The 27480-nt window shown below is 43.4% G+C and overlaps 1 protein-coding gene across 1 annotated transcript in view; it reads left to right on the top strand.

Moving 5' to 3' along the window:
- LOC115088015 (cystin-1-like) overlaps positions 1-26605 on the top strand; it is a 46713-nt gene extending 20108 nt beyond the window's left edge. The window contains exons 2-3 of the mRNA XM_029595861.1: positions 6699-6751; positions 25260-26605. Of these exons, the coding sequence (XP_029451721.1) occupies positions 6699-6751; positions 25260-25362 (156 nt within the window). The 3' untranslated portion in view covers positions 25363-26605. The remainder of the gene's footprint in view (positions 1-6698; positions 6752-25259) is intronic.
- Positions 26606-27480: the final 875 nt, after the last annotated feature.

Below are 27480 nucleotides of genomic sequence, written 5' to 3'. Positions count from 1 at the left end.
ATCGCTAGCCAGCTCCGTTCCCTAGCCACTTCATCGAGGGAGTCCTGAATTTTACATTTACATTTATTAAAATTTATTAATCGCCTAACACTAAAAATGGGTCTAGGCGGTGCACAGTAAAATGTGCATAAAATTTAACAATACAAAAAATATAAACTGTTACAATAAAATAATTAAGTGTGCACATGATTAAAATGGGACTTACTAAAAGGGTTCATTTGAGATTGTTTATTGCAAACTAGTAAAGAAAGAAGGAACATGAACAAGAAGAGCTAGAAACATTGACATAATGAAAAAACAAACAAACACTTAGAATGCTTACCTGCTGGAAAATCCTCTTGAGGTTTAACATGATCTTCAGGGGAGATCTGGAACATATAACAACTTACAAAGTATCAGTTCCTAACATTAAATTTAGTATCAGAATAACAGAAAAGAAAATAAAGTAATAACATAATATTTATCTGAAAATAAGTGTAATCCTTGCCGAAAACTGGTTTTCTTGAACAATATACTTGAAATTAAATTTAAACAAAGACATCAGTTATTGTTTAAAGTCTGAAACACAGGACTTGATATTCATAGTTTAACTGAATGACAACTCTATTTGTGCTAATTCGTTTACGGCAATTTAAGAATATAAAGGAAAATTCTGCCAGCTTACTTCTAAACTAAAATTGTTAAATTCTATTGACGTGTCTTCATTGTTTTATTTATTCATTTCATTTTTTTCATGGTGAATTCACTTCGTGCTTTCCATCTGGCCAGCTATTTCTCTTAATCCATTTCAAATTAAATCTTTAAGGCCCCGAAGCCCTTTGGCTACCCACATGACTGTACCAAGAAATCGCTTGCCCCGCCTGTGTGTTTACACTATGGGGTAGATTTTAAAAGAAGCGCGATCAGCCTACTTTTGCTTGCGCATCAGACTCAAGCAAAAGTACGCTGGATTTTAGTAGATACGCGCGGAGCCGCGCGTATCCACTAAAATCCTGGATCGGCGCGCGCAAGGCTATCGATTTTGTATAGCCTGCGCGCGCCGAGCCGCGCTGCCTCCCCCCGTTCCCTCCAAGGCCGCTCCGAAATCGGAGCGGCCTCGGAGGGAACTTTCCTTTGCCCTCCCCTCACCTTACCCTCCCTTCCCCTACCTAACCCCCCCCCCCGGCCCTGTCTACACCCCCCCCTTACCTTTGTCGGGGGATTTACGCCTCCCGGAGGGAGACGTAAATCCCCGCGCGCCAGCGGGCCTGCTGCGCGCCGGGCCGCGACCTGGGGGCGGGTACGGAGAGCGCGGCCACGCCCCCGGGCCGTAGCCACGCCCCGTACCCGCCCCCAAAACGCTGCCGACATGCCCCCGGAACGCCGCGACGTCCGGGCCCGCCCCCCGACACGCCCCCGACACGCCCCCCTCCGAGAACCCCGGGACTTACGCGAGTCCCGGGGCTCTGCGCGCGCCGGGAGGCCTATGTAAAATAGGCTTCCCGGCGCGCAGGGCCCTGCTCGCCTAAATCCGCCCGGTTTTGGGCGGATTTAGGCGAGCAGGGCTCTGAAAATCTACCCCTATGTTTATCAGGTCAGTGCAAAAATTAGTAGAGTATCAGTAAGAGGTCAAGACTATCTGCAGGGAGACACTAGGTGGCAGCAGCCTACCTATACAGCAGCTTCAGATCCAGATGCTACAAGCTGGAAACAAGATAAAAACCAGAGAAATGGGTGTGGTTACATTTGCAATAGTAAGATAGTAGAATACAGAATCAACTTCCAGCCAAACTTCTGCCAGCAGCGTAAGGCATGTAACAAAAAGTTCATACCCCCTCAGACACACACACACACGCACACAAAAGAGCCAAAGGATTTACTCCAGCCTACTAATTGCATTCTTTGCAGAGCACCACCCCATGTGTGCATTCTGTACCCAGTATAGCAGCTCCTAAAGCATTCGTGTTGCCGAGGTCCTTATCACCTGTATTGTTTTTCGTTCTATGAAATGGGTTGTCCTCACTCTTGTGGGAATCGTCAATCATTATTCCTTACAACATATATTCCCTTCACCTTAATGTTCTGACAAATTTCAGTAAATCCACTCTGAACAATTTAATTATTAGTGCAGACAATTATACAGTGTGACGAGAGGGAACTTAACACCCTTAGGCTAGGAATAGGAAACATTTTTTCAGTTCAGGTGCCAGAGAGTGCCAAACACTTGAGAGTACCAATGTTCATAGGATTTCATACGTTTTCATTTGGGTGTCTTAAGTCCTTGAGGGCTAGAAGAATTGACCAGTCAATGAGCTCCACTGTGGGCCCTATGTAGTAAGCATTTTTCCCATAGACACTAAAAATGGGAGGAATGCTTGAGTACATCGACCTCTGTAGTTTCTAATGCCATAGGTTTGCCATGCCTGCCCTAAGCCATGTTCATTCACTGCATTGTACTCAGTTTATTCATTTCAATTGTCTGTCAGCCAGTAGACTCAGGCCTGGATTTAGGCATAAGGAATGCCTAGGTTGCCAGATTTTGAAGGCACCAAATACTCAGGCCAAAGAGATGCTGAAGGGTGGGGGGCAGGGACTTCCTCCACTTTTCAATCTCCAAGGGTTCGCATCCCCCACTCTCCAACCCTGCTTATGGGTGCTGAAATCTTAAATTGGCCCTGACTATTCTAACCTTATTATGAAGTGTTTTTGGTTTGTTGTTGTTGTTGTTGTTGTTTTGTTGGAGGACTACTGTAAAGTACTCAAGCCTTCTCCTCTTGTATGATGCTGTGTACCTTGTATGAATAATAATTATCATTAGTCCTCTATCCTCTGCCCTCAGTGGGCTGTGTTTTATGCATGTAAATGGCTGTTGGAAAATAGCCTGGAGTTCAGTGCACGTAAAAGTAAGCACAATATCCATACACGAACTGGGGAGAAGTGTTCTGGGGGGTAGGTAGGGTTGACAACTGCCCAGTTTTCAACTGGACAGCCAGATTGTACAGTGTTTGGTCAGAAGTACTCACCAGACACCGAAAATCTGTTTTGTTTTTTTTGCAAGAGGCTCCTTCTTTTTCCCACAGCTTCCTGGTGACAGGGAAAGAGAGAGCTGAGACCTGAACTGTGTTCCTGCCCGCTTGCCTCCTTTTCTATGTTGTGATTGGATGGGATGGGGAGAGGAGGTGGGGAACAGCACAGCCCTCAGTGGCTCCACAGATCTCTGTAGCAATGCCCTCTGGGTCCCTTCCCCTCCCTCACTGGGGCCGATGCAATACAGTGCGTTCACATGAGCGCACTGTTTAACCCGCTGTCGGACGCGGGTTAAATAGGTGCTAATCCACCCCCTAATGCAATAGGGGGATTAGCACCTATTTAATCCTCTTCCAACGTGCAGTGAATGAGATAGCGCTCATCACATGCAAATGCATGTGAATGAGGCTATTACTCATTCACTCCGCATTCAAAAAGATAAATGTGCATCTCAGAAGCACATTTATCGCTCAGATATTAACGCCTGCCTGGAGCAGGCGTTAATAGCTGAGCGCATGTAAAAGAAGTACAGAAAAGCAGAAAAAACTGCTTTTCTGTACTTCTTCAGTAAAAAAAAAAAAACAAAAGAAAAAACCTCTGCAGACCTCCAAGTTATTAAAGACCGATGCCAGTAAACTCAGCGTCAGTTTTCATAATCGGTCGTCTGCCAGTAATGAAAACGGTTTATCGGCTAAGGTCTATCGGCGCTAAGGTCACACAAGCGACCCTAGCACCTCCTTGCTAGCGCAACCCCCTAATTTGCCTATTGCATGGCGCCCACCTTGCAGGCGCCATGTGTGCATTAAGAAAGCAGGCACTGAAAAGTCAGCGCCCGCTTTCTGCGAACATTATTGCATCAGCCCCACTGAGTGCTGGGCCAAGACCTGAGAGAGGGGGCTGCAGGCAGACAGCTGAGGAATACAGGATCTGAGGTGGGCAAAACCAGTCACAGGGTGAGGAAAGGGGAGAGACAGAGGGGGATACAGAGAAAAGGGGAGGGAAAGGAAGATAGATGCAGGGGGAGCAAGGGAGGAAAGAGAAATAGAGGAGGTATGGAAAGAAGGAAGGTCACATGGAAGGGGAGTGGCACAATGGGAGCATGAGGGAAGGTGGGAGACAGAGGGGGGAAGGGAAGGAAGAGACGAAAGAGTCACAAAGGAGACAGGAGGACACATGAGGAAAGGAAATAGAAACAGAGGAAGGCATTGGGAGGAGAGGGAGACAGGAGGGAAGAAGGAGAGAGAAAAAGGAGCATAGGGAGGGCAGCACAAGAGAGGAGTACACAGAGGAGATGGAGGGCATATTGAGAGACAGGTGGCACAAGAGAGAAAGATGAAAGGCTGGGAAGTTTTTAAGGAAAGGGAGAGCAAACCACCTGTGTCTGAGACAAGAGGCTGTGTGTTTGGGAGTGTGCATGTGTGTATGACAGAGGAGGCTGTGTGTATGAGAGAGGAGGCTGTGGGTTTGAGAGTGTGTGTATGAGAGAGGATGCCCTGTGTTTGAGAGTGTGTGTGTGTGTGTGAGAGAGAGAGGAGGCTGTGGATTTATGGGGAAGTATGGAGGTGGATGTGTATTAGAAAGGCTTTACTTGTGATAGAGCTCAAAACTGCATGAGAAAGGTTACGGTTGATGTGTTTATGACGATTGTTGAAATAATGTTTTATAAAACAAAGTATATTGAGGGGGGTGATTGAAAGCCAAGTGATGAGTGGATCAACAACTGACAGTAGTTTGTAACTCCCCCTCCTTCCAAAGCATTATGTTTAGTGGGGTGTCCAGTTATGGTCCATGGAAATGTTGGCCACCCTAGGGGTAGAGTTGGAACATACACGCAGACGTTTTGATTTTAAAAAGTCTGGAAGTATTTTTCAAAAGGCTTTACATGCATAAATAGCATATATTGTAGTCATTTTCAAAAGACATTTGCACACTTACAACCTTCTGAAAATTCAGCCCTTTGGAGTGAATTTTCAAAGTAGTTACAAGCATAAAAGTAGCAATTTTCAAAAGCCTATTTGTGCGTGTAAAGTCCATTTAGGCAAAAAGCACAAGACTGTTTCTACGGCCAAGTCCATAAGCAAAGCACGTCAAGCAACACTATCTGAATTTTCAAGAAAGCTCATCACCCAGTAAAAATGTTACTAACTGAAATTTTTATGGGCATAATAAGGTTTGGGGATAACTGCACAGAGCGAAAGTTATTCCCTTAAGAGAAATATGGGAGTAACCTGCACAGCGTGGCAGTCACTACCTTAAGCTTGCTGGGCAGACTGGATGGACCATTTGGTCCTTTTCTGCCATCATTTCTATGTTTCTATGTTTTTATGTAGGCACATAAAACCCAGTTTTATACATGTAAATCCTTTTAAAAATTCTCTTCTCTGCGCGTAAATTAACCCACACATGTTATACCCGTAAAAGAGCAGGTATTTCTTTGTGTGAGTTAATCTATGTGTGTTTCAGACCAATTACCTCCAAATTTTCAAAGCAAACATATGCACTCAAGTTTACTTAGAAAACTTGGGGTAAAATCCACGCATAAAAGATATGCTCAAACTTTACCCAATCGCACGGTTATAAAATTCACCTCAGCATGTCTGACTGATGGTAGAGGCATTAAGCATGACAGGATGCTCCTGGCAGCATTCTGTCCATCCATTGGTAGATCCACAGGTAGCAAAAAGGTTACTCATTTATCCTAGGGACCTTCATTTTCAGTTTTTATTTTGTTACATTTCTCGGGAATTGATCAGAATTTATTAGGATAAGAACAACAATGGGAGAAAATCAGAGGAAAAAATTGACTCATAAGTTTTCCGGGTAAACAACGGAGTTTATTTTGGAGGACAGAAGCCGGTACTGTAAAGCAATAATAATCAGATTCTCCCATCCGCCCATTCAGCAGCATCCCCTACCTGGCATGTCCCTCTTTCCCCTCCCCCCTCCAACTACCACCACAACAATATTTATTATTACCACTGCTGGCTCGAGGCTCCCTTTCTCTCCTCTTTCAGAAGCATGCTTGCTTTGGATCCCGTGCTCTACAACACTGCAGCACTGCACTTCGGCATTTGTGTGGAGCCAGGGAGCCTGCTGGGAAGTGCTTCTAGTGAGAGGACCTGCTTCAAATGCGGCATTGCTGGTACTGGAGGGCAAGCGCTTGCACTGGTGGGGGCAGAACTTAAAATGCAGCACAGGTTTTGACCCGCACTGGCTTCCAGCAGTGATGGGAGGGAGGCCTAGAAACTCTGCATCTGCAGCTCTGGAGCCGCTCTTTAACCAGCTTAAAGTTAGAGAGAAAATCAGTTTAAAACAATTTGCACCTTTGGAAAAATCTAGGAATTTATGGGTGAAAATCAGTTTAAACTGAAAATGAAGGCCCCCAACTTCTCTCTTATTTGAAAAAAGGTTGCCCTTTCTGTCAGTGCTCGAAGATCTGTGTGTCAGGCCAAGGTCTGTGTAGAAACTAAAAATGTTTATTTTCCAGATTTATCCCATTTATATTTCCATAAATCATCTTTTCCATAACAGCAAGATTGCCAACATCCTTCCCTCATTGATGAGAGAAAGTCAATTTCTGGAAAGCCTTTGCTTGTACACCTCATTGTTCAGCACCACTGAAACTCACAAGCATTCCATGCAATGTGCTCATGTGTAAAGTAATCGATCATTTTGTCTTTTTGCTTTTCTAGGCATTATTCACAAGGAGCGCACAGGACATAGAGAGCAATCGGTTCCCCTGCAAGTAAGTGCTGCGTGTGTCCACTGGAGGGTGAGGGATATACCCAAAGTCTGATGCTAGTCATTCATTGGGGGTTTTTTTATTAGCAAATTTGTCACATCACATCTAAGAGTAATCTTGATATGAAATGCTCACTGTTCCCTAGAGGAGCCTGTAACAGGTTTATAGCAAAGGAGAGCATGAGTTTAATTTCCTTGTTGCTTGCTGTAAATATACTGTAAATGACTGCACTAATTCCACTGTAATGGATCCTTTTGAGAATTGTGTCAATGAGAAGGGATTCACCAGGAAAGATTTTTTTTATATGTTTGAATTCAGGCATTATCTGAGCTCATCCTTTGTCCGATCTTCTGTCCCTTTATAGAGCTACCAAATTTTCTTCTTTTCCATGATTAATCGAACAAAATATGGTTTCTGTATTCCAGTTCTATAAGTAGTTAAATTCTATACAAGGACTATTCTACTTTGAAAGTGCTTGCTGCTCTATAGAACAGAGATTGTAAAACAAATTTAACAGCAAAAGATCTGGCAGCATCTATAGATTTCACTAAGGCAAACCATTATTAATGTGGATCTTCGGGAGATGCAGTATCGAATAATACATAAACTTGTCATCTCTCCTAGTTAGAGCAAAACGGATGAGGTACAGCACTGCTGCCAACTATATAAAATGCAAAGAGCTAGGGATATTGTTTCATTGCTTATGGGAATGTCCACAAATTCAGCTATTTTGGAAAAGTGTTCAGATATTTAGCATCAATTACTGGTAAAACTGTGATATTTACTTCTGAATTCTATTTGATAAATTGCTTAGATAAGCATATTTTTATTGGAAGATATCATGTTATTCTTGGCTGGTGCCATTTATTAGTTAAGAAATGTATACCTTTTAGTTGGTTAAAGGAGACGCCCCCTTTCTTTTCTGCATGGAAAGATAGAATGGTGCAGACCGTTTGCATGGGATATCATACTGCTCTTTCTAGATCTTCCAAGGGTTATGCTAGATTCTGTCAAATATGGATTCTATTTGTTGATAAGCTGCCAGAAGATTTGAAGAAATTGTTGAGGCCTCGCACAGCTATGCCCCTTAACTGACATGTGCCTAATTCTGATGGGAGCAATATTCATTTGCTCTCATCTTAATATTGGCTCTTTTCTGCTGAGATGTTGCTATTGTGCTGTTGGTTAAGTTTGTATTTTGGGGAGATATGGGGGAAATTGATGGCAAATTTATTATTATTACTGCTTTTTTGTATTGTTGGAATTATGCCAATAAAAATTGTTTCATTATTAAACCTGAGAAGCTAAACCAAGTGAAAATCTGGACCTTTTATTTAACTATTACAAATACACAGATCTTCAGAAGTCTTTATACCTCTTACTGTTGAGCAAACCATTTCTTACAGGATGTAGCCTCTAGGGGTGTGCATTTGTTTGCAACGTATTGACAATCCGCAACGTATATGCCATATTCATTGTATTCGTGGGGGTCACGAAACGTATGGGGAACCCCCACGAATACAATGTATCACTAATGAATAACCCCCCCCTGCCCCCCCCCAAGACTTGCCAAAAGTCCCTGGTGGTCCAGCGGGGGTCCTGGAGCGATCTGCACTCGGGCTGTCGGCTGCCGGTATTCAAAATGGCGCCGATAGTCTTTGCCCTCACTATGTCACAGGGGCTACCGGTGCCATTGGTTGGCCCCTGTCACATGGTAGGAGCAATGGACGGCCGGCACCATCTTATGCTCCTATCATGTGACAGGGGCCGACCAATGGCACCGGTAGCCCCTGTGACATAGTAAGGGCAAAGGCTATCGGCGCCATTGTGAATACCGGCAGCCGACAGCCCCAGTGCAGGAGATCGCTCCAGGAACCCCGCTGGACCACCAGGGACTTTTGTCAAGTCTTGGGGGGGACTCCAGGACCCCCGCTGGACCAGCGGGGGTCCTGGAGCCATATCCTGCGCTCGGGCCGTCGGCTGCCGGTATTCAAAATGGCGCCAATAGCCTTTGCCCTTACTATGTCACAGGGGCAGACCAATGGCACTGGTAGCCCCTGTGACATAGTAAGGGCAAAGGCTATTGGCGCCATTTTGAATACCGGCAGCCGACGGCCCGAGTGCAGGAGATCATTCCAGGACCCCCGCTGGACCACCAGAGACTTTTGGCAAGTCTTAGAGGGGTCAGAAGTCCCCCCAAGACTTGCCAAAAGTCCCTGGTGGTCCAGCGGGGGTCCTGGAGTGATCTCCTGCACTCGGGCCGTCGGCTGCCGGTATTCAAAATGGTGCCGATAGCCTTTGCTCTTACTATGTCACAGGGGCTACCGGTGCCATTGGTCGGCCCCTGTCACATGGTAGGAGCTTAGGCATGGCTTTTAGGGGTATAGGCATGGCTTTTAGGGGTATAGCCTTTGTGATACAAAGTGAGAACAGACTCAAAGCACGATCTCTACAGCAGAACCTCAAGGTGCACACTGGGGCTTATCCTTGTATTTTCTCTGCATATATTTATGTAACTTATCCTCTGAGCTTCATGGCATTATCCCTTACATAATAAATAATGGCAGATGAAGACCCAAAATAGTCCATCCAGTCTTCTCAGCAAGTTGTTTAGGATTGTAACTGCTGTTCTGTGCAGGTTATCCCATTCCTTGTTGTAACTGCAGCTCTGTGCAGCTTACACCCCTTCCAGAAACATTACACTAAAAGTTACCACAGGTTACCCTGTTTCTTCATTTCCCTCTTCTAACCACTCAGGATTCTCTGTGTTTATCCCATGCCCTTTTGAATTCCATTACCATACTTGTCTTTACCACTTCTTCTAGGAAGGTATTCCTTGCATTCACCATCCTTTCTGTGAAGAAATATTTCCTTTGCATCCATAATATTGTTTACTGTATATTGAATGTCGTGCACATTGTTCAGTGTGCATATGTAAATTAAATAATCTTTGTGTCAATACAACGTTATTGTCCAGTTTACTTGATGCCACACATTTTTTTGGTGTGAAGAAATATTTCCTGACATTGTTCCTGAGTCTACCCTTTTGGAGTTTCATATCATGACCCCTAGTTATACAGCTTTCTTTCCATCAGAAAAGATTAGGTTCATATGCTTGACTGAGTAGTTTATTTCAGCCATTCACAACTTGAGCTCTTGGAATAAGCTTTTGGGTTCTTTACTGGCATGTTTATGGAGGTTCCTGAATCTCTAGCTAACACCAGAGGCTCTCGGCAGTTTACAACAACACTTACAAAAATTTACCATATATCAACTGCAACAACATAACACTTCACAAGGAACCAAAATGCAACAGACTAAAATCGCCATTTTGATTAATATACCTTAGGTAAAGGCCTGCTTGAAAACATATCTTTAAAAGGTTCTTAAACATCTTAGTGCAATCTGTAAGCCTAAGCTCTTGAGAGCATGAGTTCCACAATACCAGTGTGGTAATTGAAAATGCATATTCTCTAGTATCCAGCAGTCTTGCTTAACTAACTGAGTGTACATCCAGCAGGGCTCTTTGGGAGGAGTGCAAAGCTCTTGGCGAATTGTATATTCAGAGCATCACATTAATCCATGGAAGTGACTCAACAGACAATCACTTGTGGACCAACATCGTTATTTTGGTTTGAACTTTCCACTGAATTGGAAGCCAGTGCAGATCATCCAATACTGGTGAGATAAGCTCTCTTCTCTCACATCCAGTGATCAGGCAAGCTGCAGAGTTCTATAAAAGTTGCAGAAGTCGAAGCATAGTTGCTGGTAAGCTCATAGAGTTACAATAGCCTAGCATAAGGATAAGAAAGATGATAAGAAAGGGGGAGGAGTGGCTCTTTATATCAGAAACAATATCCAAGCAACTGAGCTGCAAGGAAGATGGGGCAATGAAGAAGCACTATGGGCTGACCTAAAAAAAAATGGGACATCCATTTTTATCGGAGTGGTTTACAAGCCTCCAAACCAAAAGGAAGAGCTGGACAGAGATCTGGTTGAAGACATCCAAAAGATAGGAAAGAAGGGAGAAGTGGTGATCGTTGGAGACTTTAATATGCCAGATGTAGACTGGAGAATCCCATCTGCAGAATCTATTTATTTATTTATTTATTTATTTATTTTTAACATTTATATACCGATCTTCTTGTATAGAATACAAATCAAACCGGTTTACAGTGGAACAATAACTTCGCATGAGAGCGTTACATAGAACCTTAAACATAGAATATACTTTGCATAGATAACATTAACTTAAACCTTAAACACAGAATATACTTTGCATAGATAACATTAACTAGGATGGGCTATGATTGCACCAAAGACGAACCAAATTAATAAATAAATGAGGTGCAAAGCCTTAATAAATGAGATACAAAAGGCATGGAACTAGTATGAAGAGTAAGTGAGCATAGATCAAGAGGGTTTAAAACAGGGGTCAGGAACCTTTTTGGCTGAGAGAGCCATAAACGCCACATATTTTAAAATGTAATTCCATGAGAGCCATACAATATGTTTAAAACTAAATACAAGTAAATATGTGCATTTTATGTAAGATCACACTTTTAATGTACAATAAGTCTCTGAAAATATTACACCAGGCCTTAAGACACCAATACATCTCCTATTAGGAAAACGGACCAAGTCAGGCTGCTATAGAGTCCTACACAGAAACAACACGCCAGCAGAAAACCTCACCTGAATCACGTGCTGTCCCTCACCTAACATAGAATAAAGAGACCAAAACGCATAACAAGAAGCATGCAGAAAAAACTGAATTGGAAACTGCAACAAGCCAGAGTCTCTGTATGCAGTGTAACAAAGGAAAAAAGAAACATCACCCATCCTTATAAAACAAATCAAGAAATATAAAATCATCAGCAGTAAAACTGTACTAACAAAAAGAACATATTTCGAAACAGCTGATGAGTGGAATATCCAATAATTAAAAACTCATATAAAACATTTCCAGATACCAACAAAATATTTCAAAATAGCAGACACAAAGATCCAGTAATGAAAAATAATAAGGATACAAAAATTTTTTTGCTCTGCATACCTGGGAACGTTTGATATCCAGGTGTCCTGAGATTGTTCTGAATTAGCAGGAGGTGGGGTGGTTTGCTTGGAACTTTCTCCTCTCTCAGTCACATACCAGCGCTCTCTCTCACACTGGCTCTCAATGACACACCTATACACACATGCTCTCAGTACTCACTTATACACATGTTTTTTCTCTCTCACTTATATAGGCTCTTAATTACACATTTACACATATGCTGTCTATCTTTTCACGCTTACACACACACACAGGCTTTCAATCACATAAATACATGCTGTCTTTTTCTCTCACACACAGACTCTCATTCACATGCTTACAAACATGTCCTCTCTTTCTCTCATTTACACACAGGCTCTCAATCACATACTCACATGCTCCCTCACCTAAATCAGCTCTCAATCACACACAGACACACATGGTCTCTCTCTCTCTCATTGAAACACAGGCTCTCAATCACATACTCCATCACCTAAACCAGCTGTCAATCAGACACAGACACACATGATATCTATCTTACTTATACACACAGGCTCTTAATCATACATACACATGATTTCTCTCACACACAAAGGATCTCAATCATACACACAATACTCTTTCACACAAACAGGTTTTCAATCACAAACTTACACATACAGGTTCCCAATGGTAAACTTACATTCATGCTCTCTCTCTCACAGGCAGGCTCTCAATCAAAGACATACTCTCTTTCACATATACAGGCTCTCAATCATTCACATACATGCAATCTCTCACTCACACACACAGGATCTCAAACACACATGCTTGCTCGCTCATTCACTCTCTCTCTCCCCCACCCCCACCCCGGGAACTCGCGGCAGCAGCAGCAGCAGCCTCCTCCCAACGCTAACCTCCTTCATTTTCAGCCCTCGCGGAGGCGAAGGCGGAGTCCCATCGGTCGCGGTTGAAACTCTTCATTTTCCTCTGAGCCGCGCTGCAGTCTTCTTCCCGTCGGACATTAGCGTGGCCTCTTCTTCCCGCGCAGGCACCCGATGCTCACCACTTCCTCTTCCGGGCTGCGGGAAGAAGAGAGCGCACCGGCGTGCTCTCTTCTTCCCGCGGCCCGGAAGAGGAAGTGGTGAGCATCGGGTGCCTGCGCGGGAAGACTCCCGCGCAGGCACCCGATGACTCCAGCGCTGGCACCCGATGACTCCCGTGCAGGCACCCGATGACTCCAGCGCTGGCACCCGGCTGACACCCGATGACTCCCGCGCAGGCACCCGATAACTCCCGCGCAGGCACCCGGTTGACTCCAGTCATGCCGCTGACTCTCTCTTCTCCCCCCCCCCCCCCCCCCCCGCGGCCCGGAAGAGGAAGTGGTGAGCATCGGGTGCCTGCGCGGAAGAAGAGACCACGCTAGTGTGGTCTCTTCTTCCCGCGCAGGCACCCGATGCTCTCCACTTCCTCTTCCGGGCCGCGGGGGAGGAGAAGAGAGCACGCCGGTACCGCTGACTCCAGCTGTCCTGCCGCATTCCGCCTGGGCTGACAGCATTTTAAGCCCGGGCGGCGGAGGACCGGGGAGCAGCTGGGTCAGCGGGGAACCGCGAAGTGTGGCGACACTTGTCCGCGAGCCAGATGCAGCCCTCAAAAGAGCCATATCTGGCTCGCGAGCCATGGGTTCCCGACCCCTGGTTTAAAAGATGCAGAGTTAACTTAATACAATATACTATGCTTGCTGGGTGTGGTGAATTCAAGCTACGGTGAATCTAATAATACAGTGAATCTAATAATAGTAGAGAAATAGTGGATGCCCTGCAAGTAGCTTTGTTCAAACAAATGGTAATGGAACCCACAAGAGAAGGAGCTATACTCGACTTAGTGCTCACTAATGGAGATAATGTCTCTGATGTCCAGGTGGGCGCCCACCTCAGCACCAGTGATCATCAAACGGTATGGTTTAATATCACAAAAAGGATACAGACAAGAAGCACAAAGACCCGAGTTTTGCAGTTCAAAAACACGGACTTTGATGAAATGGGGAAGTACCTAGAGGAAGAATTAAAAGGCTGGGAGAACGAGAGAGATGTGGCTCAACAATGGACCAATCTAAAAGGAGCAATTACCAAGGCAACTAATCTATATATTAGAAAAGTAAAGAAAAGCAAAAGAAAAATGAAACCTATCTGGTTCTCAAAGGAGGTGACTGACAAAATAAAGACTAAAAGAACAGCGTTCAAAAAATATCAAAGATCCCAAAGGGAGGAGCACAAAGAAGAATATCTGGTAGAACTGAGGGAGACGAAGAAATTAATCAAGATGGCAAAAAGTCAAGCAGAAGAGAGAATTGCCAAGGAGGTAAAGAGAGGTGACAAAACATTTTTCAGATACATCAGTGAAAAGAGAAAAATTCAAAGTGGTATAGCGAAATTGAAAGATGGAAAGGATCAATGTGTGGAGAGAGACGAAGAAATGGCAGAAATATTAAACGAATACTTCAGTTCTGTGTTCACTAAAGAGGACCCTGGAGAAGTTAACAAGAAACTGGAGGGGAGTGGAGTAGATGTAACTCCATTTACAGTAGAAAATGTATGGGAAGAGCTGGAGAAACTGAAAGTGGACAAAGCCATGGGGCCTGATGAAGTTCATCCCAGGATACTGAGGGAGCTCAGAGATGTGCTGGCGGGTCTGCTGTGTGACCTGTTCAATAGATCCCTAGAAACAGGAGTGGTGCCGAGTGATTGAGAAGAGTGTTGGTGGTCCCGCTTCACAAGAGTGGGAACAGAGAAGAGGCTGGTAACTACAGACCAGTTAGCCTCACTTCAGTGGTGGGAAAAGTAATGGAGTCAATGTTGAAAGAGAGAATAGTGAACTATCTACAGTCGGGAGAATTGATGGACCAGAGACAGCATGGATTCACCATGGGAAGATCCTGTCAGACAAATCTGATAGACTTTTTTGACTGGGTAACCAAGGAATTGGATCAAGGAAGAGCATTTGATGTCATCTACTTGGATTTCAGCAAAGCTTTTGATACGGTCCCGCACAGGAGACTGGTGAATAAAATGAGAAGCTTAGGAATGAGTGCCAAGGTGGTAGCCTGGATTGCAAACTGGTTGACGGACAGAAGACAATGTGTGATGGTAAATGGAACTTTCTCTGAAGAGAGAGCGGTTTTAAGCGGTGTACCGCAAAGATCCGTGTTGGGACCGGTCCTGTTCAATATCTTTGTGAGCGACATTACGGACGGGATAGAAGGTAAGGTTTGTCTTTTTGCGATGACACTAAGATCTGCAACAGAGTGGACACGCCGGAAGGAGTGAAGAGAATGAGATGGGATATAAGGAAGCTGGAAGAGTGATCGAAGATATGGCAGCTGAGATTCAATGCCAAGAAGTGCAGAGTCATGCATATGGGGAGTGGAAATCCGAATGAACTGTATTCGCTGGGGGGAGAAAGGCTGATGTGCATGGAGCAGGAGAGAGACCTTGGGGTGATAGTGTCTAATGATCTGAAGTCGGCAAAACAGTGTGACAAGGCGATAGCTAAAGCCAGAAGAATGCTGGGCTGCATAGAGAGAGGGATATCGAGTAAGAAAAGGAAAGTGATTATCCCCTTGTACAGGTCCTTGGTGAGGCCTCACCTGGAGTACTGTGTTCAGTTCTGGAGACCGTATCTCCGAAGAGACAGAGACAAGATGGAGGCAGTCCAGAGAAGGGCGACCAAAAGGGTGAATGGTCTTCATCGAATGACTTATGAGGAGAGATTGAAGAATCTAAATATGTACACCCTGGAGGAAAGGAGGAGCAGAGGTGATATGATACAGACTTTCAGATACTTGAAAGGTTTTAATGATCCAAAGACAACGACAAACCTTTTCCGTCGGAAAAAAATCAGCAGAACCAGAGGTCACGATTTGAAGCTCCAGGGAGGAAGAACCAATGTCAGGAAGTATTTCTTCACGGAGAGGGTGGTGGATGCCTGGAATGCCCCTTCCGGAAGAAGTGGTGAAGACCAGATCTGTGAAGGACTTCAAAGGGGCGTGGGATAAACACTATGGATCCATAAAGTCTAGAGGACGTGAATGAAGAGTGGGTGGCTCACGGGAATGACGGCTACTGCCTGGAGATACTACCCTTATTCAATAAACATACACATGGTTAATGCGACTCCAACATTGCTCTAAGCTTCAACGGCAAGGGGAAACGTGGAAAAAGATTTGCATTCCAAAAAAAGCAGGGGAGTAGCTTGCTTGTTATGGCGGTTACTACCCCAAACCAAATAAGCCTGGTACTTCACTTTCAATGCATATCCAGCATAGCTCTCTGCTTCAACGGCAGGGGAGAAAGACTGATACATCACGCATATCCAGCATAGCTCTCTGCTTCAACGGCAGGGGAGAAAGTCTCATAGTTCACTTTCAATGCATATCCAGCATAATTCCCTGCTTCTAAGGCAGGGGAGAAAGACTGATACTTCACACATATCTAGCATAGCTCTCTGCTTCAACGGCAGGGGAGAAAGTCAGATACTTCACTTTCAATGCATATTCAGCATAACTCTCTGCTTCAACGGCAGGGGAGAAAGTCAGATACTTCACTTTCAATGCATATCCAGCATAACTCTCTGCTTCAACGGCAGGGGGAATGAAGAAAAGTAGATCTATATACAGACAACAACCAACAAGGTATGAATTATTTAGTCAGGGTAAACAAATAAGCATGGGTATAGCTTGCTTATTGCGGCGGTAACTACCCCTAACTAATTAAGCTAGATATTTCACTTAGAGGCAGTTCCAACACTGCTCTCTACATTAATGGTGGGGGTGGAAGGGAAATAGAATCAAAAGGTTACTAAGAGCCAAGAGTAACAGATAAGAATGAGAAAAAAAAAGTGCAAAACTTGCTGGGCAGACTGGATGGGCCGTTTGGTCTTCTTCTGCCATCATTTCTATGTTTCTGTGTTTCTATGTTTCTATTGTTATTAATAGGGCCTGAGTCACTAAACAAAAAGATCCAAGTTGAAGAGGTGGTTTAAGGCCACTCAGAAGCCTTAATTTATAAAAGCCAGAACGAACAATATTTTTTACATGCAGAATGCAGGAAAGCTTGGCATCAATAATAACTCCATGGCTCTGTGCTTGTGCTGTAATCAATAAGTCCATCAATTTTAACTGTCAACAGAACTGGTATAGTTTGATTCTGCTGGATAACTAAAATCTCGGTTTTAGTAAAGTTTAGCACCAATTTATTATGAGTAAGCCATCATTTTATGGTGTTCAGACATAAATAAATCATAGCTGTAGAGGGAAGTAGAAATGAACATCATTCGCATAGATATGAAATCCCTCACTAATAGTTGAAAGTAGTTGGCAAATAGAATTCAAACAGATGTTGAATAGTTGGGCAGACAGTTCAGACCCCTGTGGAACATCAATAGGCACTGGAAATCAATCCAAATTCATTTCTGCAAGTTCTAGCACATTCTTATCTACCACATAAATATGACATGATCCAATTCAGAACAGTGCCTGATAAGCTAGCCTCTCTGAGTCAATAAATAAGGACATCATGATCCATTGTATTGAAGGCTGACGAGATATCAAGCATAATCAACACATTACTTCAATTCTCTTCAAGCTCTCTTCAAATCAATAAATAAGAGTAACAAAATCTCGATACTCAATGACTGTCTAAAATCAAATTGAAATTGCTTCATTATCCTATATTCTCAATGAAATTTACTAGTTGCGTCCAGTTTAGTTGGTAACATTTCAGTGTCTTCTAATCTGTTTCAATGAGCATACAACTTCTATTCTCCTGGTCCTGTCCTTATCTCTGTAGCTCCATGGGCCTTGCACTCTGGCAGAAATCCTTAGCTTTATTTTTTATTTACTTTTTATTTATGCAGGCATACAACCTGTGTCCAATAGAGTTGCACACTCTGCTCTTCTTTAAGCCTTTATAAAACAGAGAACTAGGGGTTTGTACATGTTACTGACAGTTAAGAAGCTGCCTAGTTGCTTAGCAACTAATTTTTAAGATTCAACTTCCAGCTTGGGAAGCTCCTTTGATGCAGCCCTTGGATAGTGTGAATACACTGAGCTGCTATCAGAGAACCACCATCGAAGGTAAGTAATTACAGTCTCTGTCAATAGAAATTCTGTTAATGGAATGGTGAACTCATTAGGTGGGTGTGTAGGTGGCAAACCCTTTTCCAAAGTATGGTTATAAAGCTTTAGGGCCTCATATTGTGGAACATTTGTTTATAACGATGCAAGATCCAATGTAAATAAAGACATTTTTGAGATTAATACAGTATTTCTGTACAGTGGAATCTTTAGCATAAGAGTTTAAATAAGAAATACATTATCTCAAAAAATAATCTGTACACACAAAGGATCCAAGGTTGAACCTATACCTGCTACAACCCAATGACTAGTTGGGGAGGAGGGGAGGGAGGAAGATTCCCTTGAGCATCTTTGAAAGTATGATCACAAGGAAGTGATTCAGAAAAAGGCTACTAAAATGTAGAAGCCCTGCAAGAGGGCACTAGCTTATTATCAGGCCGATATAATACAGTGTGCTATGACAAAGAAAGGACCTCTCTGGCGTCCCCAGAACGGCTATGGTGCAGCCTTCCGCCATTGCTCCTCCCAGGTACCTACTAGGGTGCGCGCATGCACGCAACCCACGTCTTTATATAACCCTTGGTGCGAACCTCGAGGGCGTTCCCTCATGCTGACGACACGCCATCCGTGCTGCCGCTGGAAGCTTTCTCTCAGCCCTTCGGGGTATCAACTAACTTGGGTACCCGCTCCTCGGGGGCCCTCTGCTTTATTTCAGGTCCTTTCGGGGAACAGGTACTTGCTCCTCGAGGGCCTGCTCTCCCTGCCTCGGTGCCTGTACCTTCATCTACTTATCTGGTGGAATCGCATACCAACAGCTGTTCTCAGTGAGTCCTCTAACCTCTCACTCTGTCTCACCCACAGTATCTCCTCGCCGGGAGACCTGCTGCGGAACCTCCTGCCATCATTGTGGAGAGAAGGGCTCCCTCTGCCGAGGTCCCTGGGACTACAACAATAGACTACCTCTTCGCACTGCTGGCATTAAGGCGGAGGCCATTTCAGGTTGCGCAGCTCTAAGGTGGCAGGCTGGACAGAGGGCTTGTCCCTTGATCTTCTTGGCTGGTGGTACCATGACTTGTGCACGTGGAGTGATTTAAAACTTGTCTGTGCGCATTGGTATGCACGCCAGGAGGCTTAGATTTGCACTGTGGGTGCACCGACGATGTGCGTGCGGGATGCGCGTGCAGGCAACCCCTTTGTGCACCTGGGCAAGATGTGCGCGCCACTGTGCACACAGGCCTATTTGTGTGCTCGGGCCGTTTATGCGGGCTGCTATGTGCCCGGCACCGTAGTGCGCGTCGCTGTGCACACGGCACAGATGTGCGCGCCGCTGTGCGCACAAGTTGTTAGTGCGCCCGGCTTACCGCTGTGCGCACGGCTCAGTTGTACAGACAATACAGCGGTCAAGGGGGGGGAATGGCGCCGACGATCATGCGGGAAAGATGGCGACCCCCCCTGGAGGGTCTCCAAGTGTGTGGACCCTTGCACCGGATCGGGATCTAGCTCAGATGGAGCTGTTCAACCCAATTTAACAGACGCCGGAGGGGATGATCTGTGCAGCTATTCGAGCCTCGGAGACCGGAGACTTAAAAGAAGGTTTCTAGCTTACCTGGTCTCGGTGTTTCCCGGTCTTGTGCCAGGCGGTCTCCGGCTGCAGGGGGAGAGGGAAATATCTTCACCGCCGCGCTCGATTCAACACCCGCTGCCTCTAAGCCACCCTAGGGCTAAGTCCACGCCAGGAGCCGGCTACCAGACCGAGGCTTACCTCTGAGGGATCTCAGAAATCACCTCAGGAATTCTCAACTGGGGGAGGGACCCTTAGGTATCACCGCAGGAGAGTGGGGCTCGTCTTCTTGAGGTAAATTTTCTTTCTCTTTGTTTTAGAATTACTAACACTATTCTAGTGTGTGGATGTGTCCCTATCTGCTTTAGAAGACGGAGAAATACTGAAGAGCAGAGATTCCTGCACGGGTGTATGTGGGCTGACGTCGGCTTTGAAATCTGACTCCGTCTCCCGTCTGCTATCAGGGGTGCACTATACGACCTCATTTTTCATCCTTCTTTAAGAATCTATGCTCTAGATCTCTTCATTGAGATTGGAGGGGTATGATGGAAGAGATCAATAAATGTCTCATTTACAAGCAGTTTCAATATTTCCCTCCCTTTTCAGCTTCTTTGATGACAATAGTTTTATCTTTCTTAAGTTCTCTTAAATTCACACATCCTCCATGTGTCTGTAACCCTGCCTTGCAAAGGGGTTACCTTCCCAGCCCTGGAGAGCCTTGGGGCAACTCAGTCAAAGTGGGGAACATTGTTTCTCAGGGTGTAGACTGGGGCAGATTTCTCTGCAGGGCCAAATTGGGTCTCTGCCACCTAGAAAAGAAATGTTGTCCTCACAATTCTGGTGGTCCAAAAATAAATAAGGTTTACTGAAATAGTAATCACATAGCAAACAGTGGAAATGCAGGTCTGGAATCAGTTCAGTAGTCACAAGTTCTGACAATTGCTCAGTCCCTCATTCACAGTGAAAGAAACAGTTCAACATCAGAAGTATTAAACAACAAAGGGAAAACACATCTCAAAATCTCAGTCTATTTCTCTGTATCCACTTTTCCAATTCCCAAATCAGGAAACATTGTCCCTTCTATCACAGTTTTGTTTCACAGGTTTGTACACTTACTCAAAAAACTTCATTGTAACCAGTACTCAAAAGTAATTTTAAAGTCATAATTTCCACAGTCTATACTTTTGTGGGGTAGATTTTAAAAGGGTTACGGCATAAGTTATGCGCGTAACCCTTTAAAACCACCTCTGCGTGCACCGAGCCTATTTTGCATAGGCTCGGCGGCGCGCATAAGTCCCGGGGCTTTCCGGGGAGGGGCGTGTCGGGGGGCGTGTCGGGGCCGACGCGACATTCGGAGCATTCTGGGGGCGTGTCGGGGGTGTGGTGCCGGCCCGGGGGCGTTTCGGGGGCCTGGCTGAGGCCTCCAAAACGGGTCCCGGGCCGGGGGTTCATGCGCCAGCAGCCCGCTGGCGTGCGCGAGTTACGCCTGCTTCTAGCTAAAAACACAGGTGGGGGAGGGGGGTTTAGATAGGGCCAGGGGGGTGGGTTAGATAGGGGAAGGGAGGGGAAGGTGCGGGGGGGGAGGGAACGGGCAGTGCGCGCAGGGCTCGGCGTGCGCAAGTTGCACAAATGTGCACCCCCTTGTGCGCGCCAACCCCGTATTTTATAAGATATGCGCGGGTGCACTTTTAGAAAATCTACCCCTTATTCTTTATCCTCTCAGGTCATTGGGGAACCCCTAACAGCTGGCAGGAAATCTTTTGAGTTGCATATGAGGCCCCAGGTATCTCATATGAGGTGTCGATAAAATTGTTTCTGGTTTCCAATACATTACTGGAGTGTGATATTTTATGTTTTTAAGCAATGCAGTTGGTTGAAACTCCACTGCTCTCTATACATGTAGATCTGTAAACCTACTTGTACTTCACATCTGAATTTTGAGTTGTTTTATTATTTGTTTTTGTTTCCTCCATTTTTACTGCTTCTAAGTAAAAGTTTAATTGTATCTTTTGATTGTGGTTTTTCTGACATTTTGGGGGGTGTCCTGGTATTCATGGAAGGTCAGGGGATGCAAGGTGTTAACCCTAGTTTGCTACAGCAGGGCTCCATGGCATCATCTATCGCAAGATGCCAGCGAACCCACAACTTAGTGAGCTCTAAATTAAAGGGGGGAATTTTTCTCGTGCGCCAGCTCTCCCCTCCCTTGGTGGCAGATATTCTGTGAAACCTGATGGGGTCTCTGTAGGGGCAAAGAAAATACATAGTTAATTGGTTCCTGATTTAAGTGTTAGCAAATTTTCACAGAGAACTTAGCCGAGTGCCTCCGATCTATATGACTATACAGTCCTCTGGAGGCTTTCCTACATTTAGACAAACCTTTACTAGCACACTTACAGGTCAATTTTAAAAGAGTTGCTCGTGCAAAAATGCTCACAAATGCACATATGCGGGCTGCATAAGAACAACACAGATTTTAAAAAGCCGCAAAATGTACGCATATGTACCAGTGCTCACGTGAGGAATGAAAAGGACAGAATAGGAACAGGGCATGGGCATGCCGGGGCGGGCCAAGACTTATGCACGTAACTCCGAATTTTAAAAACGAAACCTGCAGCTCGCATACGTTAGATATTCACATAACTTTACTGCTGCTCCTGATGAGGAGCAAGTCTGTAGATCTCAGGTTTTAGGGCTTATAGAACAGGGTGAGCGGTCCAGGTCAACTACGGGGGTGTGCAGGATGAAGAACCAGCAGGGTCTGAAGGACCTCACTATTAATTGGACAGACTGATGGACTGCTTTGCAAACTGGGAATGTGCCTCGCGTGAGCATGTTTTAAAATTCGCTGACATACGTGCTTAAAAGCCAACATGGTCCTATTGAAGACACGCGCGTGCTAGCTGTGCTCAAGTAACCTCTTAAAATTAGGAGCACAATTACAAGTGGTTAGTGCCTTTTAAAACATACACACGTAAGTGCATGCATGATTAAAAATTCTAGTGTAATCTCGCGCGCTGTTTTAAAATCTGCCTCTTAGCCTCTAAAATATGTCACAAAACTTTAGCTGGCCTCAGACATTACAGTAGGCCTCTAATAAAATTTTCCTAAATTATTGTCTTTAAAATACATTTTTTTCCTTATTTTTATTACTATACCTCCTCTCTCATGTTGCTCTTTTACTTTAGTGCTACTTCAACAGCCACACAGGTTTTATAGATTTCTCTTTTTTTAAATGTTTGGGTTACTTCAGAGTCTCTTGATCCCTGAAGCATAGCATGTCAGAAACTTTTCTTCTTTGGCTGCCAAGAAGCTGCAACTGCCCATGCTGTCAGAAAATCTACAGATTTAACTCTGCTGCTTTTCTTCATTAATGTATTTGATTGGCCTTTCAACACTATGTTGCTGTTGACTAGTTGGGACTAAACTTTGGTTCTGCAGATCTTTTTAAGGTAAAAAGGAAACATGAATCTCAAAGTATCTCAGTAACAAAGACAGGTTCCAAAGGTACCATCATTGAAAAGAATGGCAAACTATCTTCTTGAACAATTTTAGGGAGTATATGTCCAAACTGATTACCAGTTCTGTTTATAAAGATATGACATATTTAAAATGTTATAAGCTTTGAGATTATTTTCAGTTTTGTAGGCATCCTTTTTTAATATTTCTGTTCACACTGACATGAATAGGGTCCATTTAAAAGGGATACCCCACTTAAAAATAATTAACTGTATTTAAAACTCAAATACACCACTTTGTGGCGCAGATCATTCTCTGGTAAGTCAGACTAATTTTTACAATTTTAACAAATGTACTTACTGTCACTAGTCTGTAAATAATATGCATACATGTCTGCCCTTTGTTATTTGTTATGCCAGTTCTGGGGCACCCAGGACTCCATTTGACAGAGTTAATGGCGTCATGGTGTATGCCTGGCATCTGATATAATTTCCCAAATGGCAGCCTGCTTACTACAAGGACTACCTTGCCTTTAGCATGAAGGCTTTATTAATACCCCAGCCTCAACTGCCAGGCTCATATAGTGGCTCTCTCTCTCGCTGCGCCTTCTCCTCCTGTAGAACTACTCACCACAGAACCCTGCTAAAAGCAGCCTACAGGATAAAAATAATCGGGGTGCCACAGGAGGTGGGCAGTGCCCTTTGTAAAGAGAGTAAATATCATATAGGTCCTTATTTGCATATACAAGTTATCACATCCGAAGAATGTAAAATTTGCTATATTTACTGAAAAATCTCAGTAATTCCAATAATAATGTCATATATCCAACACCAGCTGCTATTAACTCTAACTAGACAGTTTTATCGGTCATGCTGTGGTTTAACCCTTTGGACTCGAGATCTCTTTTTGCAGGATAGTCTCACCTTGTCACAGTAAGGTTTACATTTGCTTTTTAACAGCACTGGATTTCATGAAAGAATTTCTAGATCAAGGATTTCTGTTTCATAAAACAAAAGTCCAATATTACAATCAATTTATCAGTCAAAACAAGCATATCTGACCCAGCAGTGATTTTCCCACTGAGTCTTGCCAGGTCACTGACTTGAGACCTTTTGGAACTTGCTTCCTTTTCCCCATTCTAGTTGGAATAGAAGGTGAAGGTCACCATTGGCCCCAATCTGGCACATTTATTTATTTTATAAAATTATGACTGATCTGACCCCTTCCCCTTATTTCAGTAGAGCTATCACATTTGTTTACTACTCTGCACATGCAACATGCTCAGTGCCCCTAGCCTTCTGCAATTGTTTGGCCCCGGGGAAAAAACCACATAATTAGCTTGCTGCTGAATAATTGACAACCTGCCACAGAATCAACATACTTAAAGTTGTTCTGCCTCTTAATTTATTCTTTTCAAGAAAGCTACAGGGTGCGGGGCCTTCAGTCTCAGCTCTTTCAGCTCCTGCTCCAGCCTATGCCCTTGTAAATAGCCTGCAGGGAACAGGAAGGGGAGTGAGGCTGAGGCTGTATTAGATGAAAGAAGAAGTACTGTACTTCTTAATCCAGCCCCTTTCCTTCTGTTGTTCACCTTTTCCCCTTTTTCCTGTCCTGAAGAGAACAGGAGGGGAGGATGAAGTTGGAGTGGACAGAGAAAACAGTCAGAATGTTTGATCCCTCAAAAATCTCTTTAAATCGAACTGAAGATGATTTTAATACAATTCCTGGATGGAGTGATGTCCCTTTAGAATTTCATCTTTATATAAAGGTTCTTGCACCTGCATTTGTGGCCAATCATACACCATTTACAAAGACCTAGATGTGTTTTTGGAAGTCTGCAACTGCTGATGTCTCACAGCAGGCAGAGAAAGCATTAATTTCAATTCATAGAAGCATTGACGACTGACACTACTGCTGATTAATTTCAAACTTGTGCTAATTCAACCCCTTTTTGTTACCATGTGTCCAATATATGTTCACATATCTTTCTGTATAATTAGCAGCAAGACAAATTGCTGATTTTGAGGGCATTTTTAGCATATATAAGCTCTCATATACTCCAAAAGATGTCAAGGAATTTCTCAAGAAAATATAAAAAAGATGGATGCGCTATTTCACTTCAAAACAAAAGTGACATTTCAGTTAAAAGTTTTTAATTTTTTTTTCTTAACTTGATAAATTGTTTTTTTGTATTTGATATATTTTTTTAAATTTGTGTATACTTTTAACTATTATTTAAAAACAAAAAATGCTGGTACTTAATTCTCCTCGGAGAGACAGGAAGCTTGTGTTTATTTGCAATTTAAATATATCTGTGATGTAACTTTGTTCATATGGGCTTACCTTGCAGCTTTCAGACCAGTGATAAGATGCCTAAGGTGCAGGACCCCATCGTGTATGACAGATCGGAGCAAGAGTTAATGGCAAGCATTGAACAGGAGTACTGCTGTTGATAGCCTATGCCCAGATGCACTCAGCCTGGCCCCAACTGCTATAAAGAAGGGTCAAGCCAACAACCTCCAGAGCAAAGACAACCCAGGGAAAGGAGATTTTTTCACATGCGTGTTATGATACAATATTTTGAAAGAAAAGTATTTGTGGGACAATATTCATGTGTAGCAGTTGGAGAATGTTAGCAATATGCTTCAGGCTATGAAGCCTATCCAGTGTTAAGGATGATGGAAAGGAAATCTGTTTATAAACATTTTAATTTATTTCTAAATGTCTCTGAAGGAGTGAAGCCCCACACTCTGATAATGGTTAATTTTAGAAATGGGCATGCTTTTCAGCAGTAATGAAGGTAACAAAATGCTTTTCAGCAGTATAATTGAAGGTAACAAAATCTTGCACCAATGTCATTTAACAAGATAGTACAAAAGGTGCCACAATTATATAAAACATATACATTTTACATATAAATCATCTATCATACTTTGAACAAAGTTTATACAAAGAAACAAAACCCACACTAATACAGGCACTATCAAAATGTCCATATACACACCCCCACTAAAATAACCTCATTCACAATCCCAACTAGGACCCTAGTTTCAACGACCATATGCCATCTTCTTCAGAGGATAAGTTAAACCCTTAAAAATTACATATCGTAAAAATACATCTTTCATCACCACACATTAGGTATTGTCTCAATAAACATCAGATGTCATAACTTATTATTCTATAAACAGTCCTAAATGTATTCAGATCCGAGTCTTCCTTAGCTGATAAAGTTCCACTGCATGAAAAATGCTCATGTGTAATCTGTAAACAAAAATTAAAATGAACTATGAATAACTATTGTATAATTATAAAATAATTACAAAATAATTATATTATCTGTATTATGACATTTTTAATATTATTTTAAGAGTGAATGTTTTTATCTTCTCATAACAGCTAAATTCTTTTATTAATATTCTTTTAAAATTTTAACTGTTATCACTATTGAATGTTTTATTGTATTTCTTTTATCGTATTTATACTGTAAACCGTTGTGAAGGCTACAGCTAATGTGGCAGTATATAAAAAACAATAAACTATAAACTATATAAACTATAACCTGTGATTCAAAAAAATGATTATAAATGTATCTACCCACTTAGGGGTAGATTTTAAGACCTGCGCGCGAGCGTACATGTGCCCGCGCTACCCGGTGCGCACACATGTACGCCCAATTTTATAATGTGCGAGCAGGCACGCGCATGTTATAAAATTGGGGGTCGGCGCGCGCAAGGTGCACTAGTGTGTAGTGTGTAATGTTTGTCATATGTTTTAGACATTTATTACAATTGTTGACAAAGTTACAGATACAAGCTCTTCTATTGACGAATGCTTTATTATGTTTTGTAATTTCCCTAAAAGACTGGTGAAGAAATGCTAAAAAATTTTTGAATTCCTCAATAGTTTTGACCTTAACTTTGATGACTGTGTAGGTCAGTCGTATGGCAATGGTGCCAATATGGCTGGCACGTACAATGGTGTTCAAGCTAAATTGAAAGAAAGAAATATGAATTGCTTGTTTTCAAGCTGTGCAAACCATACGTTAAATTTAGTCGGAGCGGATAGTGCCGAGGCATGTAAAGAAGCGATTACATTTTGTGGAACGATTCAAAAAATGTATAATATCTTCAGCTCTAGTTCACAAAGAAAGGAAATACTGAAAAAACATGTTCCTGAATCCCTCCATCAAATGTCCAAAATGAGGTGGTCAGCCAGGATAGATTGTGTTCGACATATTGCTCGATACGGATGTGCTTAGTTTTTATCTGCCGGGTCGGGCTTCGGGTTGGCAACCCATGGAAAACTTTGTTTTCCAATGGGTCATTTTTTTTTTCTCGGCAATTTTCGCTGAAAAAAAACCCCACCCCAACTCTTCAAATTTAGTTAATTACAACCCCCCACCCTCCCGACCCCCCCAAAACTTGCCTAAAGTCCGTGGTGGTCTAGTGGGGGTCCCGGGAGCGATCTCTAGCTCTTGGGCCGTCGGCTGCCAGTAAACAAAATGGTGCTGGTGGTCCTTTGCCCTTACCATGTGACAGGGCACATGGTAAGGGCAAAGGACATTTTTT

Source organism: Rhinatrema bivittatum, chromosome 3 (genome assembly GCF_901001135.1).
Source record: "Rhinatrema bivittatum chromosome 3, aRhiBiv1.1, whole genome shotgun sequence".
Taxonomy (NCBI): Eukaryota; Metazoa; Chordata; class Amphibia; order Gymnophiona; family Rhinatrematidae; genus Rhinatrema; species Rhinatrema bivittatum.
Note: the sequence above shows the minus strand (reverse complement) of the source record. Positions and strands in the feature narration are given on the sequence as shown.